The sequence below is a fragment of the Leopardus geoffroyi genome, chromosome B3, assembly GCF_018350155.1.
Source record: "Leopardus geoffroyi isolate Oge1 chromosome B3, O.geoffroyi_Oge1_pat1.0, whole genome shotgun sequence".
NCBI classification, from domain to species: domain Eukaryota; kingdom Metazoa; phylum Chordata; class Mammalia; order Carnivora; family Felidae; genus Leopardus; species Leopardus geoffroyi.
The window spans coordinates 61,518,886-61,540,210 of NC_059337.1; the positions used below are offsets into that span (position 1 = coordinate 61,518,886).

General features: G+C 42.6%; 2 protein-coding genes across 19 annotated transcripts in view; both read right to left on the bottom strand.

Moving 5' to 3' along the window:
* Positions 1-15,358, bottom strand: part of MAPKBP1 (mitogen-activated protein kinase binding protein 1) — a 55,374-nt gene extending 40,016 nt beyond the window's left edge. Inside the window, exons 1-2 of one of the 5 annotated variants that reach the window (XM_045448098.1) lie at positions 13,201-14,211; positions 12,434-12,656 (exon numbers count right to left, since the gene is read on the bottom strand). In XM_045448098.1, coding sequence (XP_045304054.1) covers positions 12,434-12,550 — 117 coding nt within the window. In that variant the 5' untranslated portion in view covers positions 12,551-12,656; positions 13,201-14,211. Of the gene's footprint in view, positions 1-8,512; positions 9,416-12,433 lie in introns of those variants that run through there. The other 4 variants (XM_045448097.1, XM_045448096.1, XM_045448094.1 and 1 more) reach the window with 4 other exon arrangements.
* A 124-nt stretch (positions 15,359-15,482) lies between these two features.
* MGA (MAX dimerization protein MGA) overlaps positions 15,483-21,325 on the bottom strand; it is a 167,921-nt gene continuing 162,078 nt past the window's right edge. For all 14 annotated transcript variants that reach the window (XM_045448087.1, XM_045448082.1, XM_045448086.1 and 11 more), the window contains exon 24: positions 15,483-20,624. In XM_045448087.1, the coding sequence (XP_045304043.1) occupies positions 19,357-20,624 (1,268 nt within the window). In that variant the 3' untranslated portion in view covers positions 15,483-19,356. The remainder of the gene's footprint in view (positions 20,625-21,325) is intronic.

The window sequence follows — 21,325 nt, forward strand, 5'->3', positions numbered from 1 at the left end:
TTCACTATTCTGGAAAGGTGCTTTGGGGCTTTAGTTTACATTCTTATTCTACCGGGAATGCCCTTCCCTTCCACCACCCCCTACTGAAATCCTACCCTTCCTTTCAAGGACCAGCTCAAATATCACATCCCCTGTGACTCTTTGCATGATCACCCTGGCCAGGATGATTCCTCCCTCATTGGTACTCTTACAGAAGCACTTAATTTGCATCATTCAGATGGTATGTGCTACTTAGTACCTTGTACAGAAGTTCTTTATGGATCTGTCATCTCTCTCCTACTAGTCTCCTGGGAGGCAGAGGCTGTATCTACAACTCCATGCTTATAGCACAGCGCACAGTGTTTACTATGTATTTGTTGAGTCTATTTTTAATACTTTAAAAATATTTGTGAAAAGTCTTCGATTCATCTTACCCCGTAAGTTCTTTAAACTCCTAGAGAATTCCCCATCTCTCACAGCCAGCCCTAGAAGGTGGAGCAGGAAGCAAGATTTTGATACCTTTCCAGAAAGACTGGGGAAGGACTGAGTGGAATAATCCATGTGCTTTAAATGATTACAAACAAAACTGTTTTGTCCTTGACTTCAGTAAATACACGCACGGCATGGCTCTTCACAAATCTGACTTAAATTATAATTAAAGACTAAGCCTAAAAACATCAGAGATAACTTTTTAAATAAAAGTGATAATATTATTATTTTAAAAGAGTTTTACCTGTCCTTTATACTCAGAAATGGATGTAGCTATAAGCAGTTGTTCTGGATGTTGAAATTATGAATTTGTTTTCTTCCTTATGTTTCTCTATACTTCTTGTGTAAAAAATCTTCTCAGAAAGCACATGCACTTCAGAAAGTATTAAAAAATATTTTGTTTACCAAAGCTAACCAAGGAAATATTTCTGGAAGATACAAACAATGGATTTCAAATTCAACAAGTTAATGATGAATTTGTGAGAAAACATTTTTATGTCCTGTTATTACTTAAAAAAAACCCGAGTTTATTATTATTTCACATATATTTTTCACATTTGTGCATAATTTTGTGCTTGAATGAGCATAGATTTTTAAATTTAAATTTTTAGATTTAAATATGAAATACACATGTTTCAATTAGAGGATTTTATCTTTATTGGGTTTTTTTCTACTTACAAAAATAATACAGACTCACTGTAAAAATTTCCAACATTACAGAAATATAGAAATGCAGACAGTGAATGTCCACGATAATCTACTAACCCTCCCTGAGGTAACCAATATTAACAACAGTTTGGTATTTATAGCCTCACTTATTTTTCTATGCATATACTAACATACATGTTTTAACAAAAATATAAATAGTCATTAACATAAAAGACAGTTATACAATTTGCTTTTTGTCACTTAATATATCTTGAATACCCTTTCACATCAGTAACATCAGTACATATAGACTGACCTCTTTCCAGGAAGGTGAAGGTATTTCATTTTATGATGTATCCCAATGCCCTACTGATGGTTACTTGAATTATTTCAAATATTACACTATTGTAAATAACACCAAAAAAAAAAAAAAAGCAGTTATATACACGTTTGTGTGGTATGAATGTTTGCATAGAACAGATCCCTAGAACAGATCCCAGAATTGTAACTGCTAGATCAAAAGATATGAATCTATTAACTCTTTTCTTAATGGATATTACCAAACTTCCCTCTAGGAAGGCTGGATCAGTGTATGCTCTCACCAACTGTGGAAGGGTACGAATGCACTTGTTTCCCCACATCTTCGTGGATATCTTCTTTAAGTAAACATTAAAGAGAATATTTCACTCTTATTACATTAGACACTTAAAACAATGGGTTATAAAATTAACACATTTTCACTCTGCCTTTGAATTCTTAGTCCGAAAGGAAGCTCTAGGACTAATTCATTTCCTGAATTATTTCTCAATACAAATGAATTGGCTCCCAAAGAAGAAAAAAGTTATCTTTAGAGAAGCTATTGCTCTTAAAAAATATGCTCATCACTCCAGTGGTTTCTCATCAGACATAGTAAATTAGGTAAATTAGGACTTTCATCCCCATCCACCCGTGGTTTACTGGTTTGACTTTTTTAGTTCCCAAAACTCATATTCATAGCCCTGAAATAATAAATTACACAGTCGTTCGTATAAAAAAAAAATATTTGCAAAGCCTTCCTTTTGGTCAGGATTGTTAATACAAGTTAGAATATTGGCAAGAAAAAGGTACTGAGGATAGGTCACAATAAAAAGCTACACAGGGAGGATGATTCAATGCTGGAACAGAAGAGGCTGAACCTACAAAAAAGAACTTCTCACAAATGGAAACTTGAAAGAATAAAATCTTGCCAGAAAATTGGAAAAAAATTCCTTAATATTCTAGAAATCCATGGACCCTGATAATATTAGCAACCCCTTAACAGCTATAAACTTATTTAGACCTTACTATGTGCTTTCACATTCATTAAATCTCCTTTAATCCTCACAACAGCCCAAGGAGGAAGCCATCAGTATTCTAATTTTACAAATGAGAGAGAAGCCAGCTCCCTCCCCCACACATGCACACACACGCCTGACTACTCAATATACGGCTGGCTCAAGGAAATGCAGCACGGGCATCACTTGGGAGCTTGGTAAAATTGCAGAGTTCCAGGGTAGGCCTGAATCTGAATCTGCATTTTAACAAGACCACTGCCTCTTGCCCCTACCCACTCCTCTGTCTGCACATTAACTCTTAGAAACCATGTTCGCTAGCCAGTTCTGGGTTTGCTATGAGAGAAAGCGTCTAAGACAGCTGCTGTGGGGGCTTTGCAAAAACCCTGGGGAAGGAAGGACATCATGAGGAGAAAGGACGTGTTTAGAAAAGTCCGCAACAGGTTATATGTCATATGAAAACAATCTTAGATGTTGTGTGCTTTCCCAAACAGAACCTGACCAATGAGCATCAGGGTAACTAACAGAGGGAGGCCCACAGCCTGCCTGTTGCATACTTAGTTCTGACAAGCAGCTGCTTGCTTTTCTCCAACGCAGCAGTTGAGAGGTGGCAAGGGTCAGAGTTTCTGAGCATGCTCTGAGCTCCTCCCCCATGATCACAAACTGCCTGTGGGCTGCCCTCCACCCAATCCACCTGGCTTGGGGCTTCCTCTCCTCAGACTAACTGGGGCAGCTGCAGGAAAGCATGTATTAAGATCCCATGCTTTTTTACCCATGATGTTATCATCACTGCCTATTTGAGAAAAGAAATCAAAATAATACAAATTTGAGACGAGGTGAGGCAAAACACTTGCTCAAGGAACTAAGCAACCTTGGAGCCTTTCAACCAGAGTCAGGTGGGCAAATGACCTCATTTTTGCTCTTTTTCATGTTCACTGAACTCCATTTGGCATCATCCAGGTTGGCTCCGGCACGTGGCATTTTTAGATCCAGTTTTTTCCCCATAGAACATAGGCATTTCAACTCCGCGATTCTCCACAGCTTCAAAGATACGGTCAGTTGTGAGTAGGGACAGGAACAGGAATAACAAAGAGGTGGAGTACAGAGAAAAAGAAGGAGAGGTCTGGGGTAGGTAGAACTAGCAAGTAATCAGGAGTGTGAGCTACACAATCAACTGCCAACTAAGGGCAAGACAGGTTCAAGGGCCATGAATCCCACACACCCAAACGAGCAAGGCATCTGTTGGTCTCCACTGCACTCCCCCACCTCGCTCCAACCCCAGAGAGAAGCAGCAACTACTTTCAGCTTAAGGTCATCTAATGCCGCTAAACTGCACCCTGTCAACTTGACATTCACGTACCCACAGAACCACAAGTTGAACTGTTCCTAACGGTACCACAAGGCAAGGAGTGGAAATCGGGAGTTGGGGTGAGAAGAAAAGCAAGGATGTAGAGGTATAAAGGAGGGTTACCAAGGGATGACTCCACAGCAGTCTGAGATATTCATTATATCAACTTTTATGGGGAAAGTTGGGGGAAAGGTGTATTTTTTCAGGTACTGCCCTTTTCCAAGCTGAACGCAGGGTGCAACTCTTGGCTATAGCAATACTAGGCATACTTATATGCTCAGTGTCACACTGTGCACACGAAGACTCCCTGGGAGAGGCACAGAATCAAGATTAAGTGTGGGCTGGGCATCTGGGTGGCTCGGTCAGTTCAGCATCCGACTCTTGATTTTGGCTCAGGTCATGGTCTCACAGTTATAGGATCGAGCCCCACATCGGGCTTGGTGCTGGCAGAGTGGAGTCTGCTTCGGACTCTCTCTCTCTCTCTCTCTCTCTCTCTCTCTCTCTCTCTCTCCACCCCACCCCCGCTCATGCACATGTGCTCTCTCTCTCTCAAAATAATAAAACATAAAAAATATATATAAAGAAAGAAATTTAGAAAAAAAAAAAACATTAAGGTAGGCTTTGTAGTTGATAGCCGAGGTCTGAATCCTAGTCCCGCCACCTACTGGCTATGTAACCACCAGCTACCCACCTAACCTCTCAGCATCAGTTTCCTCACCTACAAAATGGTGACAGTGACAGTGTTTATTGTAGGGTGATGTAAAACATGAATGAGATAATATATGTAGAATGCTTAGCACAGTACTTACATAGCAAAAGCCAATAAATGTTAGTCATTATTACCACTACAAGTATTATTATTTCTAGTATGATTTTAGGAGAGTAAGATAAGGAAAGGAAGCACTGACAACAGAAGTTGGAAAAAGTGGTTCCAGTAAGCACACTGCCTGAGAATGTTGAATAGCACAAATTCATAACAGATGGGGAAAAAAAAGAAACTTGAAAAGCAAAAACATAGTCAAGATCAAGACCTTGGGATTTAAGTTAAAAAACCATATTAGGGGCACCTGGGTGGCTCAGTCGGTTAAGCGTCCGACTTCGGCTCAGGTCACGATCTCGTGGTCCGTGAGTTCGAGCCCCGCGTCAGGCTCTGTGCTGACAGCTCAGAACCTGGAGACTGCTTCGGATTCTGTGTCTCCCTCTCTCTCTGACCCTCCCCCCCATTCATGCTCTGTCTCTCTCTGTCTCAAAAATAAACGTTAAAAAATTAAAAAAAGAAATATATTAACCACATAACACATAAACCTCATCTCCACCCTCACCTACCTTGATGACACTGTTAGCATCACATCCTCAGAAACTGCCAACACCTTGGTAGTGCTCCATTTCTTGACTTTGGGTGGTGATTACGTGGGGGACTATATTAGAATTACATACAATATTATAATAGTTCACAAACTTTCCTGTATCTGCGATACTTCATAATTTTTTTTTAATTTTTTTAACGTTTATTTATTTTGAGACAGAGAGAGACAGAGCATGAACAGGGGAGGGGCATAGAGAGAGGGAGACACAGAATCTGAAACAGGTTCCGGGCTCTGAGCTGTCAGCACAGAGCCCGACGCGGGGCTTGAACTCACGGACCGCAAGATCATGACCTGAGCTGAAGTCGGACACTTAACCGACAGAGCCACCCAGGCGCCCCCTTCATAATTTTTTAAAGTGTGTTTTGTTTTTGAAGTGCCAGCACCTTTAACAGGGTCAGCTGAGTGTATGGGGAAATGAGCAGAGGCACCACTAAAGGAATATCAAACTCAAAGCCTGATGAGATATATGGGAAGTTAGAAATTGTAGGGCGCTCAGCATGAATGAGAAGCAATGTTCAAATCCAGGAGAACCTAAGAAACTCCCTTCTCAGGATTCCTCCACAAGAGAATGTGACACAGTGGAAAAAAAAAAAAAAAATCAGCCATGTGGTTTCACTAAGTGTTCCAAGATCTTAAGTAAATTTAAATCTCAGCTACGAAAGTAGGGGCAGGGAAGGGAAACCATCTTCAGCTTCATTCCAGTTTTAGGAAGAGATTAAAGTATATAAACTTAGAAATCTAGTCTAAAAAAAAAAACACTGTTTTATAGACCAGAGAAGCAACAAAAAGCATTACAAACATTCTGTGTGATAAAATGAGAGGGGGTGGAATTTATTCCCTAGAAGTCTAAGATGAGATACCCATCCTGTGATGTGAACTCAGTCTTCTGTAAGTGCCCTTCAAAACAAGAGGAAAATGATATAGCCAATTAAGAAGCATTGTAGACTTGCTGATATAACTGTTGGGAAGAAGGAAACCAAGGTGTGGGAAATGTGAACACTCAAAAATACCAACCCTAAAGATCCACAGTGCCCAATGTGTCTGTCATACTCACTTTATTTCTGGCCCTCCCCTACCGGAGCTTTCTTTTAATTTTAAGAGGTAACAGAAGTTAAGGTAAAACCTACAATGTGCACTCGATTCAGCAAACATCCAAGCAGGTGGGTTCTCACTGCACAACTCTACTGACAAGTGCTGTAAAAGGAAGCTGACAGAAAACCTGGCCTTGTCCGGCATTAAACAACGGAGCCCAGAGGAGAGACTTAACTTGTAGCAGTGGGAATGTGATGTATAATACAACAAATCCTACTGAAAACACCGTAGCTTGTTTTCTTACCAACATTGCAGTCAGCCATAGAGTAAAACCAACAGATACTCTGAGAACAACAATGCAACAGACCACGTTCCCAGGGAGGCTTAGTTTGAATAAACAAAGTCCCAAATTTCAAGCCCTGGACTGTCTTCCAAACAAAGGGGCAGTGATAACAGCCACAAGCCCAACTTTAGATTCAGTGGGTTGACAGAGAGGTCACAGAAGTCAGGCTGATGGCTCATTTCTACCAACATTTTCTCACGAGTCAAGAAATGAAAACACACAGGTGACAATGAGAAGACAGAAGTGAAGGCAGAGAAATCCCAATGGCCCCAAAGACATTCAAAATATGGGCAGGAAATAAGACAGTGACTCAAACTGATCCAACAGGGGACACCTGCCTTAAATTACAAGTGAGGGGGGAAAAGAAACTTGGAAAGCAGCAGTGCCGTCAGACTCTGAAATGAGTGAGACCAACTAGATGAGGGAAGGCTTTGCAAGACAACTTACATCCTGGGCTATTTTAGACAGCAAAGGAAGAGTTGGGCTGGTGAGAGAAGAATCCTCTCTCTCTCCAGTGAGAATCACTTTGAAGGCTGAGGGCAGCTGCAGGCACCGGAAGGAGAAATGAAGCGGAGATCAAAGGAACAAAACCAGGAGAACACCTCACACTTTTCATTGCACGCCACCTGTTTTGAGGATCTCAAGACACTTTACAAGCCTTACTTGAGGAATATATCAGTGACAGAAGACTCGGCAAGAAGTTGCCCAAGGTCATTCACAAAGGCTGGTGAGCGGCAGGGCTCCTGCCCACAGGGGCCCTCTATCCTTTGTCATCTAATTGTAGGTGGGGAGCCCAGGGAGTGTGTATTAAACACTAAAAACTCTGGGTTCCTATGAGTGCCAAGGGAAGTGGGTAGTGGAATGGTGACATAAAAAACTGGCCAGGACTCAGGGATATTATCATAAAGTTTCCTATTCCTGCCCACAGAGGAAATTCCTGCTGATCTGTCTTAGTAAGGCAATTATCAGTTCCTCATATCTGACCCTACAACAGGGCAGTTCTCTCAGATCTATCTCTGACATAATAGTTTACAGAGCAATCCGTCTAAAAGACACAGTGGAGATAACTATTCAAGGAAAAGAATATACTTAATGGACTAGCTTTCTATACCCTCAAGAAGCCTCAATGAGGACTTGGGTATGAAGCCAACAGACTTCAGGGTCCTAGCACTTAAGCCAGGGGTTCGTAACCCAGCAGTGGACTTCTGGTGGAGCTTAATATATCCACAACCACTAAACTCTATTCCCAGAGCTTCTGATTCCATATAGCTAGGATGGGGCCCAGGAATATGCATTTTTGAAATGCTGCACAAATATCCTATCTCACTGCTGTCCTGACTCCTCTCCTAAGTCGAGAGCCATCAAGCTTGAACCATTGATCCATGAATGCTTTGAAAATGAATATGCTTCCCCACCACCAAGGAGGCAGATTAAAGAGTCTCAGGACTGGGGCACCTGGGTGGCTCAGTCAGTTAAGTGTCTGACTTTTGATTTCGGTTCAGGTCATGATTTCAGGATCATGAGATCAAGCCCCACGTTGGGCTCTGCATGGACAGCATAGGGCCTGCTTGGGATTCTCTCCCTCCCTGTCTCTCTGCCCCTCCCCCGTTTATGCTTGCACTCATGCTTACACTCTATCTCTCTCAAAATAAATAAATAAACTTAATAATAAAAAAAGTTTCAGTACTAATACCTGGACTCAAACACTAAGCAAAAGCGAAAATTAGATTATTGCCAGTTTTTTCTCTTCCATGAAAATCCCCTACACAAACTCTTCTTAGAGCCACATATGAAAAGGCTCCACCATACAATGAGACATGAGCAAATTGTGGGGAAAAATGAGACAGAGAAAACATTAGAGCTGTATCCATAAAAACAGAGAACTAGAAGAAAGCTCCAAGTCATCTTACCCATTGTTTTCAAAGGAATAATACATACCCCAGACTGGATAAATGGCTATTAAGGAGGAGGAGGATTTCAAAACCTCTTCACTTACTTTTTCAAAATCTAACGGCTCTCCAGCACAGGCAGTCCTTTTGTAACCCTCAATGAAATCATGCCTGCTCGGCTTCATTCCATTTCTGTCCTTTGTTAAAACAGAAAAACGACCCAGCTCCTTCCACATAAAAATCTTCCGGAAGCTTGAAGAAAAGAGGGGGAGGGCTAGCTCCCCGGAGCACACACATGCTGAAGGAAAACACAGCCTCAGCTGAGATGAAAGGCAGAACTGACAACTGTACAGGATTTGAAGCTGCAAGGTGTTTACAACTGATAACTTTGAGTTACACTTCATCGAGACTCAGCAGATCTGGCATAAAACCTCAAATTACTCTTCTCCAATTCTATCTCAGTGCAGAGACTTCTTTCCCTTAGAGAAAGTTTAATACAAATCCCAGCTCTCAAGTACCCATTTCTCAATCAATACTCTCAACCCCCATTTCTACTGGCTTTCATTTCAAGCTTCTAACCATATTTAAGCCACATTTTCAACTAGGTCTCTCCTGAATTAAAAAGTCTTTCATGAGCACTACCTTCTGCATATATGTACTTCCCCTTCTCACTTGGGCTCTTCACTCCTAAATAGGCTACATCTCTACTTCTTTTTCAACATTATTCCTAATTTCAATTTCTCTTTAAAGAGGTCACAAATCTGCTCCTAATTATTTCCTATTCTTCTGGAATTCCACGTTTATCCCCACTATATTTGACATCATTCATTTATTCTTTTCATTCATTTATTCATTTAGTATTTACTGCATACCTGACACTATATTGTGATGTGAAAGAAATAAAAAGCAAGGCCCTTGACCATAAGAAATACAGATACACAGGGGCACCTGGGTGGCTCAGTTGGTTAAGTATCTGACTTTGGCTCACGTCATGAGCTCGCAGTTCATGAGTCTGAGGCCCGCTGTCAGGCTCTGTGATGACAGTTCAGAGTCTGGAGGCTGCTTGGGATTCTGTGTCTCCCTCTCTCTCTGTTCTTCCCCCACTCACACTCTGTCTTTCTCTCTCTCAAAAATAAATAAAGATTAAAAAAAGTAAAAAGTAAAAAGAAAGACATACAGGGGTGCCTGGGTGGCTTAGTTGGTTAAGCCTCCAACTTCAGCTCAGGTCATGATCTCATGGTTCATGGGTTCAAGCCCTGCCTTGGGTCTCTGTGCTGACAGTTCAGAGTCTGGAGCCTGCTTCAGATTCTGTGTCTCCCTTCCTCTGCCCCTCCCCCACTTGTGCTCTGTTTCTCTCTCTCTCTCTCAAAAATAAATAAATATTTTAAAATTTCACAAAAGAAAGAAAGAAAGAAAGAAAGAAGAAAGAAATGAAGACATACATAAAAGAACAATTAGAGATTGGTCCCAAGGTACGGGGCTACTCAGAGAAGGCTCTATGGCTCCAGCAAATATAGAGTTGGATCTAAAAGTAAGTGGAGAATTTGGTGAAAAGGCTACTTTAGACAGGAGGAACAATATGACTCAAAGCAGCAGGCTATCTGAGGTAAGAGCTCCATAAAGGCCCTCTGTCACCACCTTCTTTGCCCCATACAACCATCCTCAAAGGCCTATGTCTTCTGGTCTTCAAATTTTATTTCAGAGTTAGTTATCTGTGAATCACAAGCTTTCTGACGGCTACCATGATTACCCACAGCCAACGCACATTAGAGCAGCTCACTAAGCTTTATACATCAGATCCTAGATGGACTGCTACAGGGCAGGCTTTTAGAGTCATCTTAGGTAGAGTCTTCAATAAGGAGTGGGGGGTGGTCAGGCAACTGTAGGGTCCTAGGCACACAAAGACAGCAAATACTTTTGGGTGCTAAAAAAGAGACATAAGCCCTCTTGCTGTCAGACTATTCAAGAGTCATTCAACTTCAGCTAAGTATTCCCCTCATTCACAGCTCTAGGACAAACAAAGCCATTTAAAACAGTCGGAACCACTGAATTCCTATTTGAAACAGGGATGTTTAATGGTGATGCCACAAGGATTCTCTTTTTCACTGTCTTCCTAGAGAGTTTCTCCTCCTCTCTTGCCTCAGGACTCACAGTTCAAGCATCCCAAGCTCTCTGAAGTCTTTCCTAATTGCCCTAAGCTGATCCCTCCCCTGTGCTGCCCTTAACACCTCTAGGCTTACTTCTAAGACAAGCACTCAACATGCCATGTTGTAATTATTTGTTTGTTTGTCTGACTAGCCACAAGCTCTTAGAATTATTATTTTTTTAAGTAGGCTTCCCGCCCAGGGCAGAGCCCAACACAAGGCTTGAACTCACAACCCTGAGATCAAGACCTAAGCTGAGACCAAGGGTCCCTTAAGGTACTGAGACATGCAGGTGCCCCTAGCCACAAGCTCTTGAATGGCCAGGATATTTTACTCATCACTGATTCCACACATAACAGGCACACAATAAGCATTTGTTGAATGCATTAGTGATGAGTGATACGGGAAGTTTTAAAGAATGGTGACAGTACCTTCTGGATTCCAGACCAAAATTATAGTAAGTATTAACACTGAAGAATAAACTCCCATCATACATTTCTACTACCTATACCACTCTTGGCCAGAAAAAGAGGTCAAAAGATATGAGAAGATTGCTCTAATAGTGGTAGTCACTGTCAAGTTATCAGGCAAGAATAAGAGCGTTTGCAGCACTAAGAATGATCCAACATAGTAAGTGAGTGAACACTGTCAAATCTAAGACAGTGTCTAAGTTCCAGGCACATACTCCTACCTCTGCAGAATACGAACAATGAACTCCTATTAGACTCCTAATATAGGTCACTATCTCCACTGCCATGGAAACTTACAGCCAATTTCAACTGAATTGAAACATCCTGCTGAAACATACAGGAAAGCTGTTTCCCCTCTGACCAAATCCAAGTAAGGTTCTGCTAAAGGATAGAGATCTGAACTAAGTCCTCCCACAATCCTGCCATGTTGTACATTAGCACTCTAAATCATTCCTCACTGGCTTTATTCATCTCTGAAGAGATACAGGCGAGGCAGTAAAATGCTGCTGTCTCAAATGCCTCTCCCTGTAGCAATCCTGCACCACACAAGGCTACTGTGTTTATAGGCTGCTAATATGACACAAAAGTCTAATCTGATCCTGTGGGAACAAAGTCCCAGATTCTTTTAGGGATTAAATGAATTTAGTCTACTTTTGTATTCCCAAAATTGTGGAGGCTCAACAAAGTTGAAGAAAGCATAAAGCCAATACTCAGACAAGTGAGGGGATGGAAAGGGACTAGGCCTCTGAGGAACTTCTGCGGCAGGGTGGGATGTGGCTCTTGGCAGAGAGCGAATGAGATAAGCAATGTTCAAGGACAAACCAGGAGGTCTGTTTTACTGGTAGATACCAGGCTCCTTGCATGTTATCATTCCTAAGAAGCCAAGAGGCTCCAGTTAAATTAATTTAGGTTTCTAGAAAAGGCAAATAAATTTGTTTTGACCCCAGGCAAACGCATTTACCAAATCAATTCCTCAAACTAGGTGTTCATTCTGCTACTCCTGTCTTGCATAACCTCAGCTGTGACACTAACACCTGCAGCTACATTAGTCACAACTCAGCCCTTCACAGGATATGTGGCCCCACTACCCTCTTCCAAGATGGGAAACGGAGTCATCAATTATAAACTGGCTTCCCCAAGCACAGACTTAGTTTGTAGTGAGGCCACAACTGAATCCAGCTTGCCTTCCTCCTATTCGTCTTCGTGGAGAAATCTCACCATGCCCACTGCTGCTTCCTTTAACCTAAAACCCAATCATTGTTTTCTTAAGGGGCAGAAATGGGCACACTTGCTCCTTTAGAGCCAACAGGAGCTTCTAGTTCTCCTCTTTCCTAAGAAAGAGGAAGGCAAAAGAGGAACACGGAGCAGAGGAGGGGAGGCTTGGAAAGGGGTGCCTCCCAATACCAGGACTCACCTTGGAGCTGAGGTCTTCTCGCCGGTTTCCTGCCTTACTCCTGCGTAATTTGATGGATGGGGATCGAAGTAGGTTCTTGATCCGGCTGGTAATGGTTGACCCTTCCACAGCCATCATGATGAGGAGCCCCAGGGGACAGTTCCTGGCCCAATCTTGGGACTTGTCTCAAAAGCAGCACTGCCTTCCCATTCCACAGGTCCTTCCAGTATGCCCTCCCACTGACCTGAGATGGCAGAGGCCACCTTACCTTCTGCCTAGTCGTGTCTGCAGCTATTATCTTTAGGTATTACCCTCTCCCTCTTTCTCATACCTGCCTTCTAGCACCGCGCTGTTTGTTACATCTGAAGGACAAACCCATGAAAAAGGTGGGGGGGGGGGGGGGAGGGGGAAGCCTGAGCTGCGAAGAAATGCCAGGCCCACGCCTGCCAAAGGCGTTTAGCCGGAGGGATGGGATTGGCCCTAGCAGGGCTAGTGGTTGGTCTGGTCCCCGTTAATGCCCAACTGTTCCCATGGCAACTGCGGTGTCTAAAGAAGGAGGCCGCCTAGGCCACTGAGGAGTCCCGCCGGGGGCTTTGGACACCTGAGCTGGCGGCCGTGGGGACACTCGGCGCGGCGGGGCTCGCTGTGGCCCGGCAACCGGTTCTGCCACGGGAGCCTCCCTCCCCCACCCCGACCCTTGGCCCTCCGCAGGAGACTGGACCCTTCTCTTTCACTTCCCTCAGCAGCCCCAGCTACTCGCCAGCGCCCCCGCTCGGGCCCAGCCTCACCAGCCCCAGGGCGCGGGGGCCACCCCGCTCACAGCGCCCTCAGGCATCGCGCTCGGCGATTTCAGCTCCGCGGCGGCAGCAGCAGCAGCAGCTATGGTGGCACGAACGGCTCAAAACGCGAACTACCGCCTGGGCCAAGCTACGGGCTGGTGAGGCGGAGTCGAGGCGAGGGGGTGCGGTCTGTATCCAGGAGGGCGTTCTGAGAGTGGACCAGTAAGGCTTATGGAGGCGGAGCCAATGAAGCTAGGAAGCAGTGACAAGACTCGAGAACTAAGGGTTCCGCACAGGGCAATCGCGGGTATCGCTCCTAAAGGAAGGTCAACGAACGTGCCTTCAGAAGTGAGACAACCAGCCTTTTATGGTATTATCAGGCCTCGTCCTCCAGAGAACAGCACTTCCCTGAGTCCCAACAAGACATTAACCACGCCCCCATGGTGCTGCGGTTGGCATTTGAGAGGCCCGAGAGACCTTAGCCAAAACCAACTCCTTGCTCAAAATTACAAGATTGAGGTACAGCTTTAAGGGTCTGCTCCCATCGACCCCAAGTGCTGGGATTTAAAGCGGTTAGAATCGTTTCTGCTCACCGCCTTCCCGGCGCGTAGACCTGCGTGCAAATGACTCCTGAATAGCTCTTAAGATCGCTAAGAAGTGTTTTGAACTGGGCAACCTGATTGGCCATGATCGAAAAGGGGGCGGGAGATGACAGCCATGAACTGAGCTTCAGGTGTGCGAGGGAAGGGAGAGACAAGTGAATTTGCCTGTGAAATAACATGTTTCCTTTAGGCTCCAATGTCTCACCACGCTCTCCCACCTGGAGTTAACAGACTTTCTTGCTCCAGATCTTTTATTTGTTCATGTCAAGACTTGCTCCTTTTCCCTAGTACTGTTGCTTTGGCGAGGTCACTGTCAAGCTTGTTGGCACTATATTTAGTGATATATTTTTTTCGAGCTCATCCTGGGGGTGCGGAGTGGCGCGCGCACAGAAACACTCATATTATTCCATAGGTGTCTCAACCTGAGTTTATTTCCTAGAAGCCTTTTGGCCTCATTGCTACTTCAAGAAATTACCTATGGAAAGGTTAATGTGAGCCAAAAGACTTGGGCCCCAGAGAACCCGTACACGGATATGTCTCACCCTATCCAAATCTTTGGAACCCCTGGGGGAGATGACATGTCAGCAAAAGGATTAGGACCCCTAAACCCATTCCTTGTATAGCCATTTGGCAGAGGTATGCGCTTGTGTGTATGGTAGCCATGTACTTAAAAATGAGATCTGCAAAGATCACAAGTTGAAACAAAAATCAGGAAAGGCACCTAGATGGCATGAGGTTTCCTACCCTTCCACTACACACAAAATGGCATTTTCACATTTACTTCTCAAATCTGAAGGAAAGAAGCAAGGGTCAGCCACCAAGAGTATTAAATGGGGAGTTGGTTCTTTAAATTTCTTGCTACTTTTACCTCCAAGGGGGTAGCAGCCAATGTAACACTAATAAATAGTGCCACCTGCTGTCCTTACTTGTGTGCTACATGCCCCACCAACTGCTGCCTCCACACTCAAGAGTCTCCCTAATTCTCTCCAGATTTTTGTGTCCACTATTGGTTTTCTCACTTACCACTTGTGGCCAGGTGAATGGGCTTACAAAGTGTCATTGGTCATTTCCTGTCCAAAGGTACCCTGGTTTACCCCCTTAGAGAAAATGTTCCCCAAATTACTCTCATCTGAAGCTCAAGTTGTAGAGGCAAATCCAAGCTAATTTCATTGTCTAAAATGATCGAGGTGATAAAACTGAGAACAGTGTAATGAGATATTCTAAGTCTAGAATCTGGGTACTCCCGGTCCAAGGCCAAAACCACATATTATCAATTCTTCACCATTTAGTACATTTGTCTAGGTACCCTGCAGCTTCTGAATAGTCAATATGGGAATAGGATCTAGACTGTTCCCATGCTTAATTCCTCAGAAAATAGCAGGCCCAAGTCCAGTGTGAATAAAACCATTCTTCCCTTTTCTCCAAATAATTCCCAACCCACCCTCCAAATGCAGTTGACCCTTATATTAAGTATTTCACCATCCATACACTATTTCACTTTTTATTCTGCTTGTGTATGTCCTAAACATACATGTTTGTCAGATTTTAAAATTCTGTCTGGGAATGGATGTATACAATTGTCTGTTTTGCACTATGCTCATTAGATCAGATTTTAAAATTCACCCTAGGCTTAACATGCAAAAAGGTGCAATTATAAGACCCTGGAAAACTAACAGGCTAGAGTAAACATTTGCTCATCAATTCAATTATTTATTGAGCACCTTTACATGCAAGGCACTGTCGGACAGCTGAGATTGATGCTTGCAGTTGGAAACAGAATGGATCTCAAAACAATGCTTCCAAGACTGCTTTCTTATTTAACAAAATCTCTTCTAATAGCAGAGTTTGTATTGATAGAAGAATTTAGTAGAACTTAGATTTGTCTCAAAATTCCCAAATCATTTTGTGGTTTAGCCTTCTCACCCTCCACACACGCCTCCATTACACTATTACTCAATGGTTGTATATCTCTGCAGAGCAGTTCAGTCAGTTATGCCTCAGCTTAAAAGTTGTATATATCAAATTATTTCCCTCTTAGTTTCAAAAATGCATTTTTGACTGATCTTTTTTTTCTCCAAATGGCAGTGAGTCTTGTATACCTCAGCTTTAATCTCCTCTGTTTCCAGCCATTCATATTTATGTAAAATTTCATTAGAGGTAATACAACAGTAACATGAAGTACTGATGCCCTTACAACCACTTTCTTCAAAATCAACCATTTTGTGCAAGAAATGTACTCAGATTCTTGTTATCCATCATTCTCTACAGAAGTACCTGAAAATGTGCAGCCTACTCTATGCATTGTTTTTTAATGTGGGCATGAGGAACAAGGGTTATCACCATTTTTCAGACCCATCTGCAAAGTGCATTTACCTCTCAATTCACCTGATCCCATTCCTTCTTAATATCTAAAACCATTAGAATTAGAAGAGGAAAAAAAAAAAACAAAACAAAACACTGTACCATGTGATCTTAGAGTAGTGCAACGTCTAAAGGACCCCTTTAATAAATAAAATCTTTCGTAAATCGTGATACTAGTTAACATATATCTTGCTTTAAAAACATCTGTCCTTAGCCCCTGAGATTGTGTTTATGTCCTGTTATTCTCGAAGGTAACAGATATATTACCTTGCACACATTGGTATTATGAGGCTAGTCTTTCCTCACTGTTGAACAACTTCTTGAGACGAACATTTGCTGTCAATTTGTGGAAATTTTTGAAGTCTCCATGTAAAACACGCTACAAGGATTAGCAAAAATCTCTCCAAATGGCAGGTCAGAAACTTTGAAAACAGTAAGGAATTCCTATGATAAAATTACTTCAGTGGTACCTCTCTCAAATGACTCCAGGTATTAGATTTCTCTACTCCAACTCAGCACAAACCTCCCAACACCAAGTCCTCCTTTCATTATTATAACTGATTTATTTATTTCAAGTTTATACATTCTGCCTTCCACTCACCAAACTTCTGTTCTTACGTTTCTAAAAAAATAGTCATTTTTCAAAAGCAGAAAAGGAAAGATATATATTTAATATATAAAAGAAAAGGCTAAATCTGACATAATTATATTCTTAAAAACATTCCATTTATTTACAGATGTATAAAAAGGCGAATTATTGGTCTACTGAGATCATGCTTCTTATAGTGTTAGGGTGAGAGCTCACTATCCTCCCAGTTCCTCAACTCCTCTCACTCAACTACATCTTTCACAATCACACATGTCATTTTCATAGATCAGTTTCTCTTGGGGTAAGGTTAAAGGGTAGGAGTTTTTGGAGATTTGAGATTTCTGTCAAGACTGCCGGACTGTTCTGAAGATAGAGCCCTCCTTCAAATTAGCCTTCACAACTTACTCGTTCTAAGAGGTCTTGAAAACACCATTATCCTGGGAGTTTGTAATGACATCTGCAGCCTTCTTGCAGACCTGGAATCATCTCTCATTTCCATCTTTGTACATCTCTCATGAACAGAGTCAAATATCTTTGCATGAAGAACTGATTATTACCTCTTTACTTTCTTCTAAAAAGGGAAAAGTGTTCAGAAGCAGAATGGTCCTTCTTTTCCTGAGGATTATTCACTCACTTGCCTTCTCCTTGGCTGACCCTCAAAAGCCATTAACAAGAGCCTTGGGAAGTCAGGAGGAAATATGAGGACAAGACAAGCAAGTTAATAATGGGAAACTGCTATACCTGGATTAAAATACTAGGATCTCCAAGGTCAATTATTAGCAGGGGAGACAGGTGCTGGACTCCTTGGCTAAGGCATTGAATGAACTCTGCTGGGTAAATAGTGGGAGGGATAATGAGAAGCTAAGGGGCACTCATTACCTACTTCAAGCTTCTTCAGTAACTTTTAGAGGAGGGAAGGTTGAATGCTGATGAGCAGGTCTAGAAAGGCAAGTAGCACAATAACAACAAAGAATTTGCTCCCACTGCAATTGCAGAGGAAATTTTTCCACCCTTTTCAATCTAATTACCAGAGTTACTAGAAAGGGAACCAACCATGGAAGTACTAATTCACTGGCTAGAACTATTCCAAAGCTGGCCTCAACAACCTATATCTGAAGATCTGCTGAGTGGGATTTGGCATAAAGAAGGCAAGGGGGATGTAGAAGAAACAGCATCACCTAGGCACAGCCCAGGCACTGGAAGCTCTTGTGTTAGTGTTTCACAACACAAGCAAATCCTGTCAATGAAGACAGAACAGGGGTTACATTCCAAAATATAATTATTTAAGAAAGGCAAAATGCAGCAGCTAAATCCCAATCTATACATTTTCAGAATAGTGATTCTTGCCCCCAGGAGTTTCTAAGAGACCCCTCAAGTGCACCATGATTATTTACAAACTAGATAGGAAACATCATTTCTATACTCAATACAAATCTCATCTTCTAGGTTGAAAACTTCAGCCTTTGAGAAATCTATGAAAACAACTATACAAAAATATAAATATCTTTATCTTTACAGGCTGTCAGTCCTTCATACCCTGACAGCTTACGAGTGAAAAAGCTCTACAGATCATTGAATCCATGGTAGCAGGTAATAAAAAATATATCTTGTGATTCAAATACTGCCTCATTTCCCTGGTAAAGAGTGCCTACTGTGACTTTTCTTTCCTTTACATCCTGTGCAGGTAAAAGTGAATGAAACCTTCAAGCACCAGGAGGCTGGTTTGATTTGGGAAATATCCAGCCCCACAGTTTTTTTGTTTTGGCCACGGTCTCTGGTCTGGGCAGGGAATGCTTTTCATTCTAGCTGTCTCTTGAGTGATGTGATATGTGAAAAGGGGAGGGCTCCCTCCATGCCTACTTCCAAAATATGTATCCCAGGTAGAAACCCCTGGTACCGTGAAATGTCTTTTCAACACTCAGACAGTAAGGGAGAGCTAGTATTTTAACATCTGAAAATAATCACCTCAGTAATAAAAGTTAAAAGCATTCCTACTTTACCAGAAGGCTTGGATTTGTAATTCTGATTGAAAGATAAGGAAATGGAAGCTACTTGGGATATGACAGAAGAGAATATTTTGCTGAATGACACAAAGCATTTCACTTTGGTATTCCATGGTACCCATCCTCTCTCACCCTACTCGAACCACCAACTAAAAACTCTCTTCTGGATCCTTTGCCCGAGTGCATCACATTCCTTGGATTTCAGACTTAAGCCACATAAACAATAGCTATCCACTACAACTCAGCCCATAACAACTGCAAAGTCTCAAGCAGCTTTTTCTCTGGGAGGGAAGAACTAGGAACCACTATGGACCTAGAGTCTTGTTATGAATTCCTTGGGTAAGAGGGGCACCTCGTGTTCAGTAATGGATCACATCTTCTTAGAGAGGATGAGGAGACCCAGCACCACAAGTGAGGTAACACATTTTAACATGATCAGAATTTCATAGTAGTAATTTCTTATACCGAGGTCAGCACCCTACCCCCCTTTCTCTACCATCATCCACTGCATCAAAGTCAAGGATCACAGTTCCATGACACAAATAAACAGATGCCTACAGAGAAAGGAGGTTTCCCTCATAGCCTGGCTTCTGCCTGAGGACAGGAAAGTTCATTTCCCTGCAGAACTTGGTGAGGCCCCAGAGTTGCCCAATTTGGCCACAACAGGTGCCAATGTAGGCATCACCTTGCTCTCCCGGCATTCCTGGTCATTCCCTGTTAAGTTCATTTTGTGTCCAACTTTGGCAGCTATAGGTGCCAAACAAGGCATCACCTTGAGACCCTGACCATCTGTATCACTAGAAGGATTAGCTACTTTTAAACCTAGAGGTGCTAACTTTGGCATAGGCCTCCACAAAGTATCTGTGCTGTTGTTCTCTAGGCCAGCCTTCATGTGTAGGATGGGAGGTGAGGACACATTTTCAAGCTCTGCAGGGACACCAGAAGTACTCTTCCCTCCATCACTGGCTTTCCTGTGAGAAAGGAGGGAATCCTTTATCTCAGAGTCGATAACAATCTTAAGGACATCTGGCTCAGACGCTGGTTCTGCAAGTTGTTTTTCATTCTCAGAAAAGTCATCATCTTCCAAGTGCAAGAGGAGAGGACTGACAGAGTCACTCTCCCCTTGTACATCAGGCAACTCTTTCAAACCAGTTCCCAAGTGGCCAACCTGGAAAGTCGCTCGGTTCCCAGGAGGAAGTTTACTGATAAAAGCCCGTCGAGCATCCCCTGGGAACTCTGTATCCATAGAGCTGGGCAGTTCAGCCAGGCTAACAGAGTCATCATTTAGTTGCTGATTAAGAAAGGCAATCTCATTGAGCAGAGAAGTCAGTGTCTCATCAGTATCATCCTCATCTTCCATATTAGTTAGCAGTTCGCCGGGATCCAGCGCTGCTTCCTCTATAGCTGATGCTACCTTTCTCAGTTCCATCTCTATACTGGAGTCTTTGAGATCTTTCATCTTCAATTTATGAAATGTGGACTCCTTTGGCTTCAGTTTCTCCCGTCTAGATTCACACTCTTTCCATTTATATTGAATACCTCTCGTTTCACCAGCAATCTTTTTGGGTAAGAACTCTTGTGCTTCTTGCATACTGGAAACATCAACTATTTGTGGAAAACCAGAATCTTTATTTGCCAGAAAAACTGGTGTTGGACCCAGTGCCACTCTGCCATCTCTATGGCTGCCTCTGGAAGAGATTCTACCCGAATCTTCAAAGGAGTTATCTTCATTCCTGACAGTACTTTTCAGGTGGTCAGGTGGCTTGCCATCAGGAACTTCATGAGGATATTTGCTGCCACCCATATCTACCAAACCTCCCTCTGTGGCCAATGATGTCACATTAACAATTCTTGGCATCATAAATAAGTCGTCATTTTCTGGGGGGGGAAAAAAATTCATTTAGTTCTACAGCAGTAAGCATTCCTCTCTCATTCATACCCAATGACCTGAGATCTCTCAGAAAGTTGGTAGTCAAAATTCACCAGTTTACTTTTATCAAAAAGATGAAAGGAACTATTAGTTCTTCAAATTATGGAGACCTAGCTTAACAAGAAAATAGGTAGGGGCGCATGGTGGCTCAGTTGGTTAAGCGTCTGACGTCGGCTCAGGTCATGATCTCGTGGTTCATGAGTTCAAGCCCCGCGTCAGGCTCTGTGCTGACAGCTCAGAGCCTGGAGCGTCCTTCGGATTCTGTGTCTCCCTCTTTCTCTCCCTGCCCCTCCCCCACTCATGCTCTCTCTCACTCACAAAAATAAACATTAGGAAAAAAAGGAAAAAAAAAAAACAACCTGATAAAATAGGTAAAAGGACTAACCAAAGGACTGCTTAATATTCTTTGATATTAAAAGTTTTATTTAATATTTTATAGGAAAGCTCCCCGGTTAATTCTTTATACTGAGGCAGACATGCATCTTGATTCTGTTCACCCAATTAACTGCTACTCTGAGGGAAAAACGAAGCCTTAGAGGCAGCACTGTAAAAGAAAAGATGACCACTCCAGAATGAGTTTAACAATATTAGTACTGATAAAGATACCCTTCTGCCTTAACAGAAATTTAGGTGCCTGAAACCTAAATCA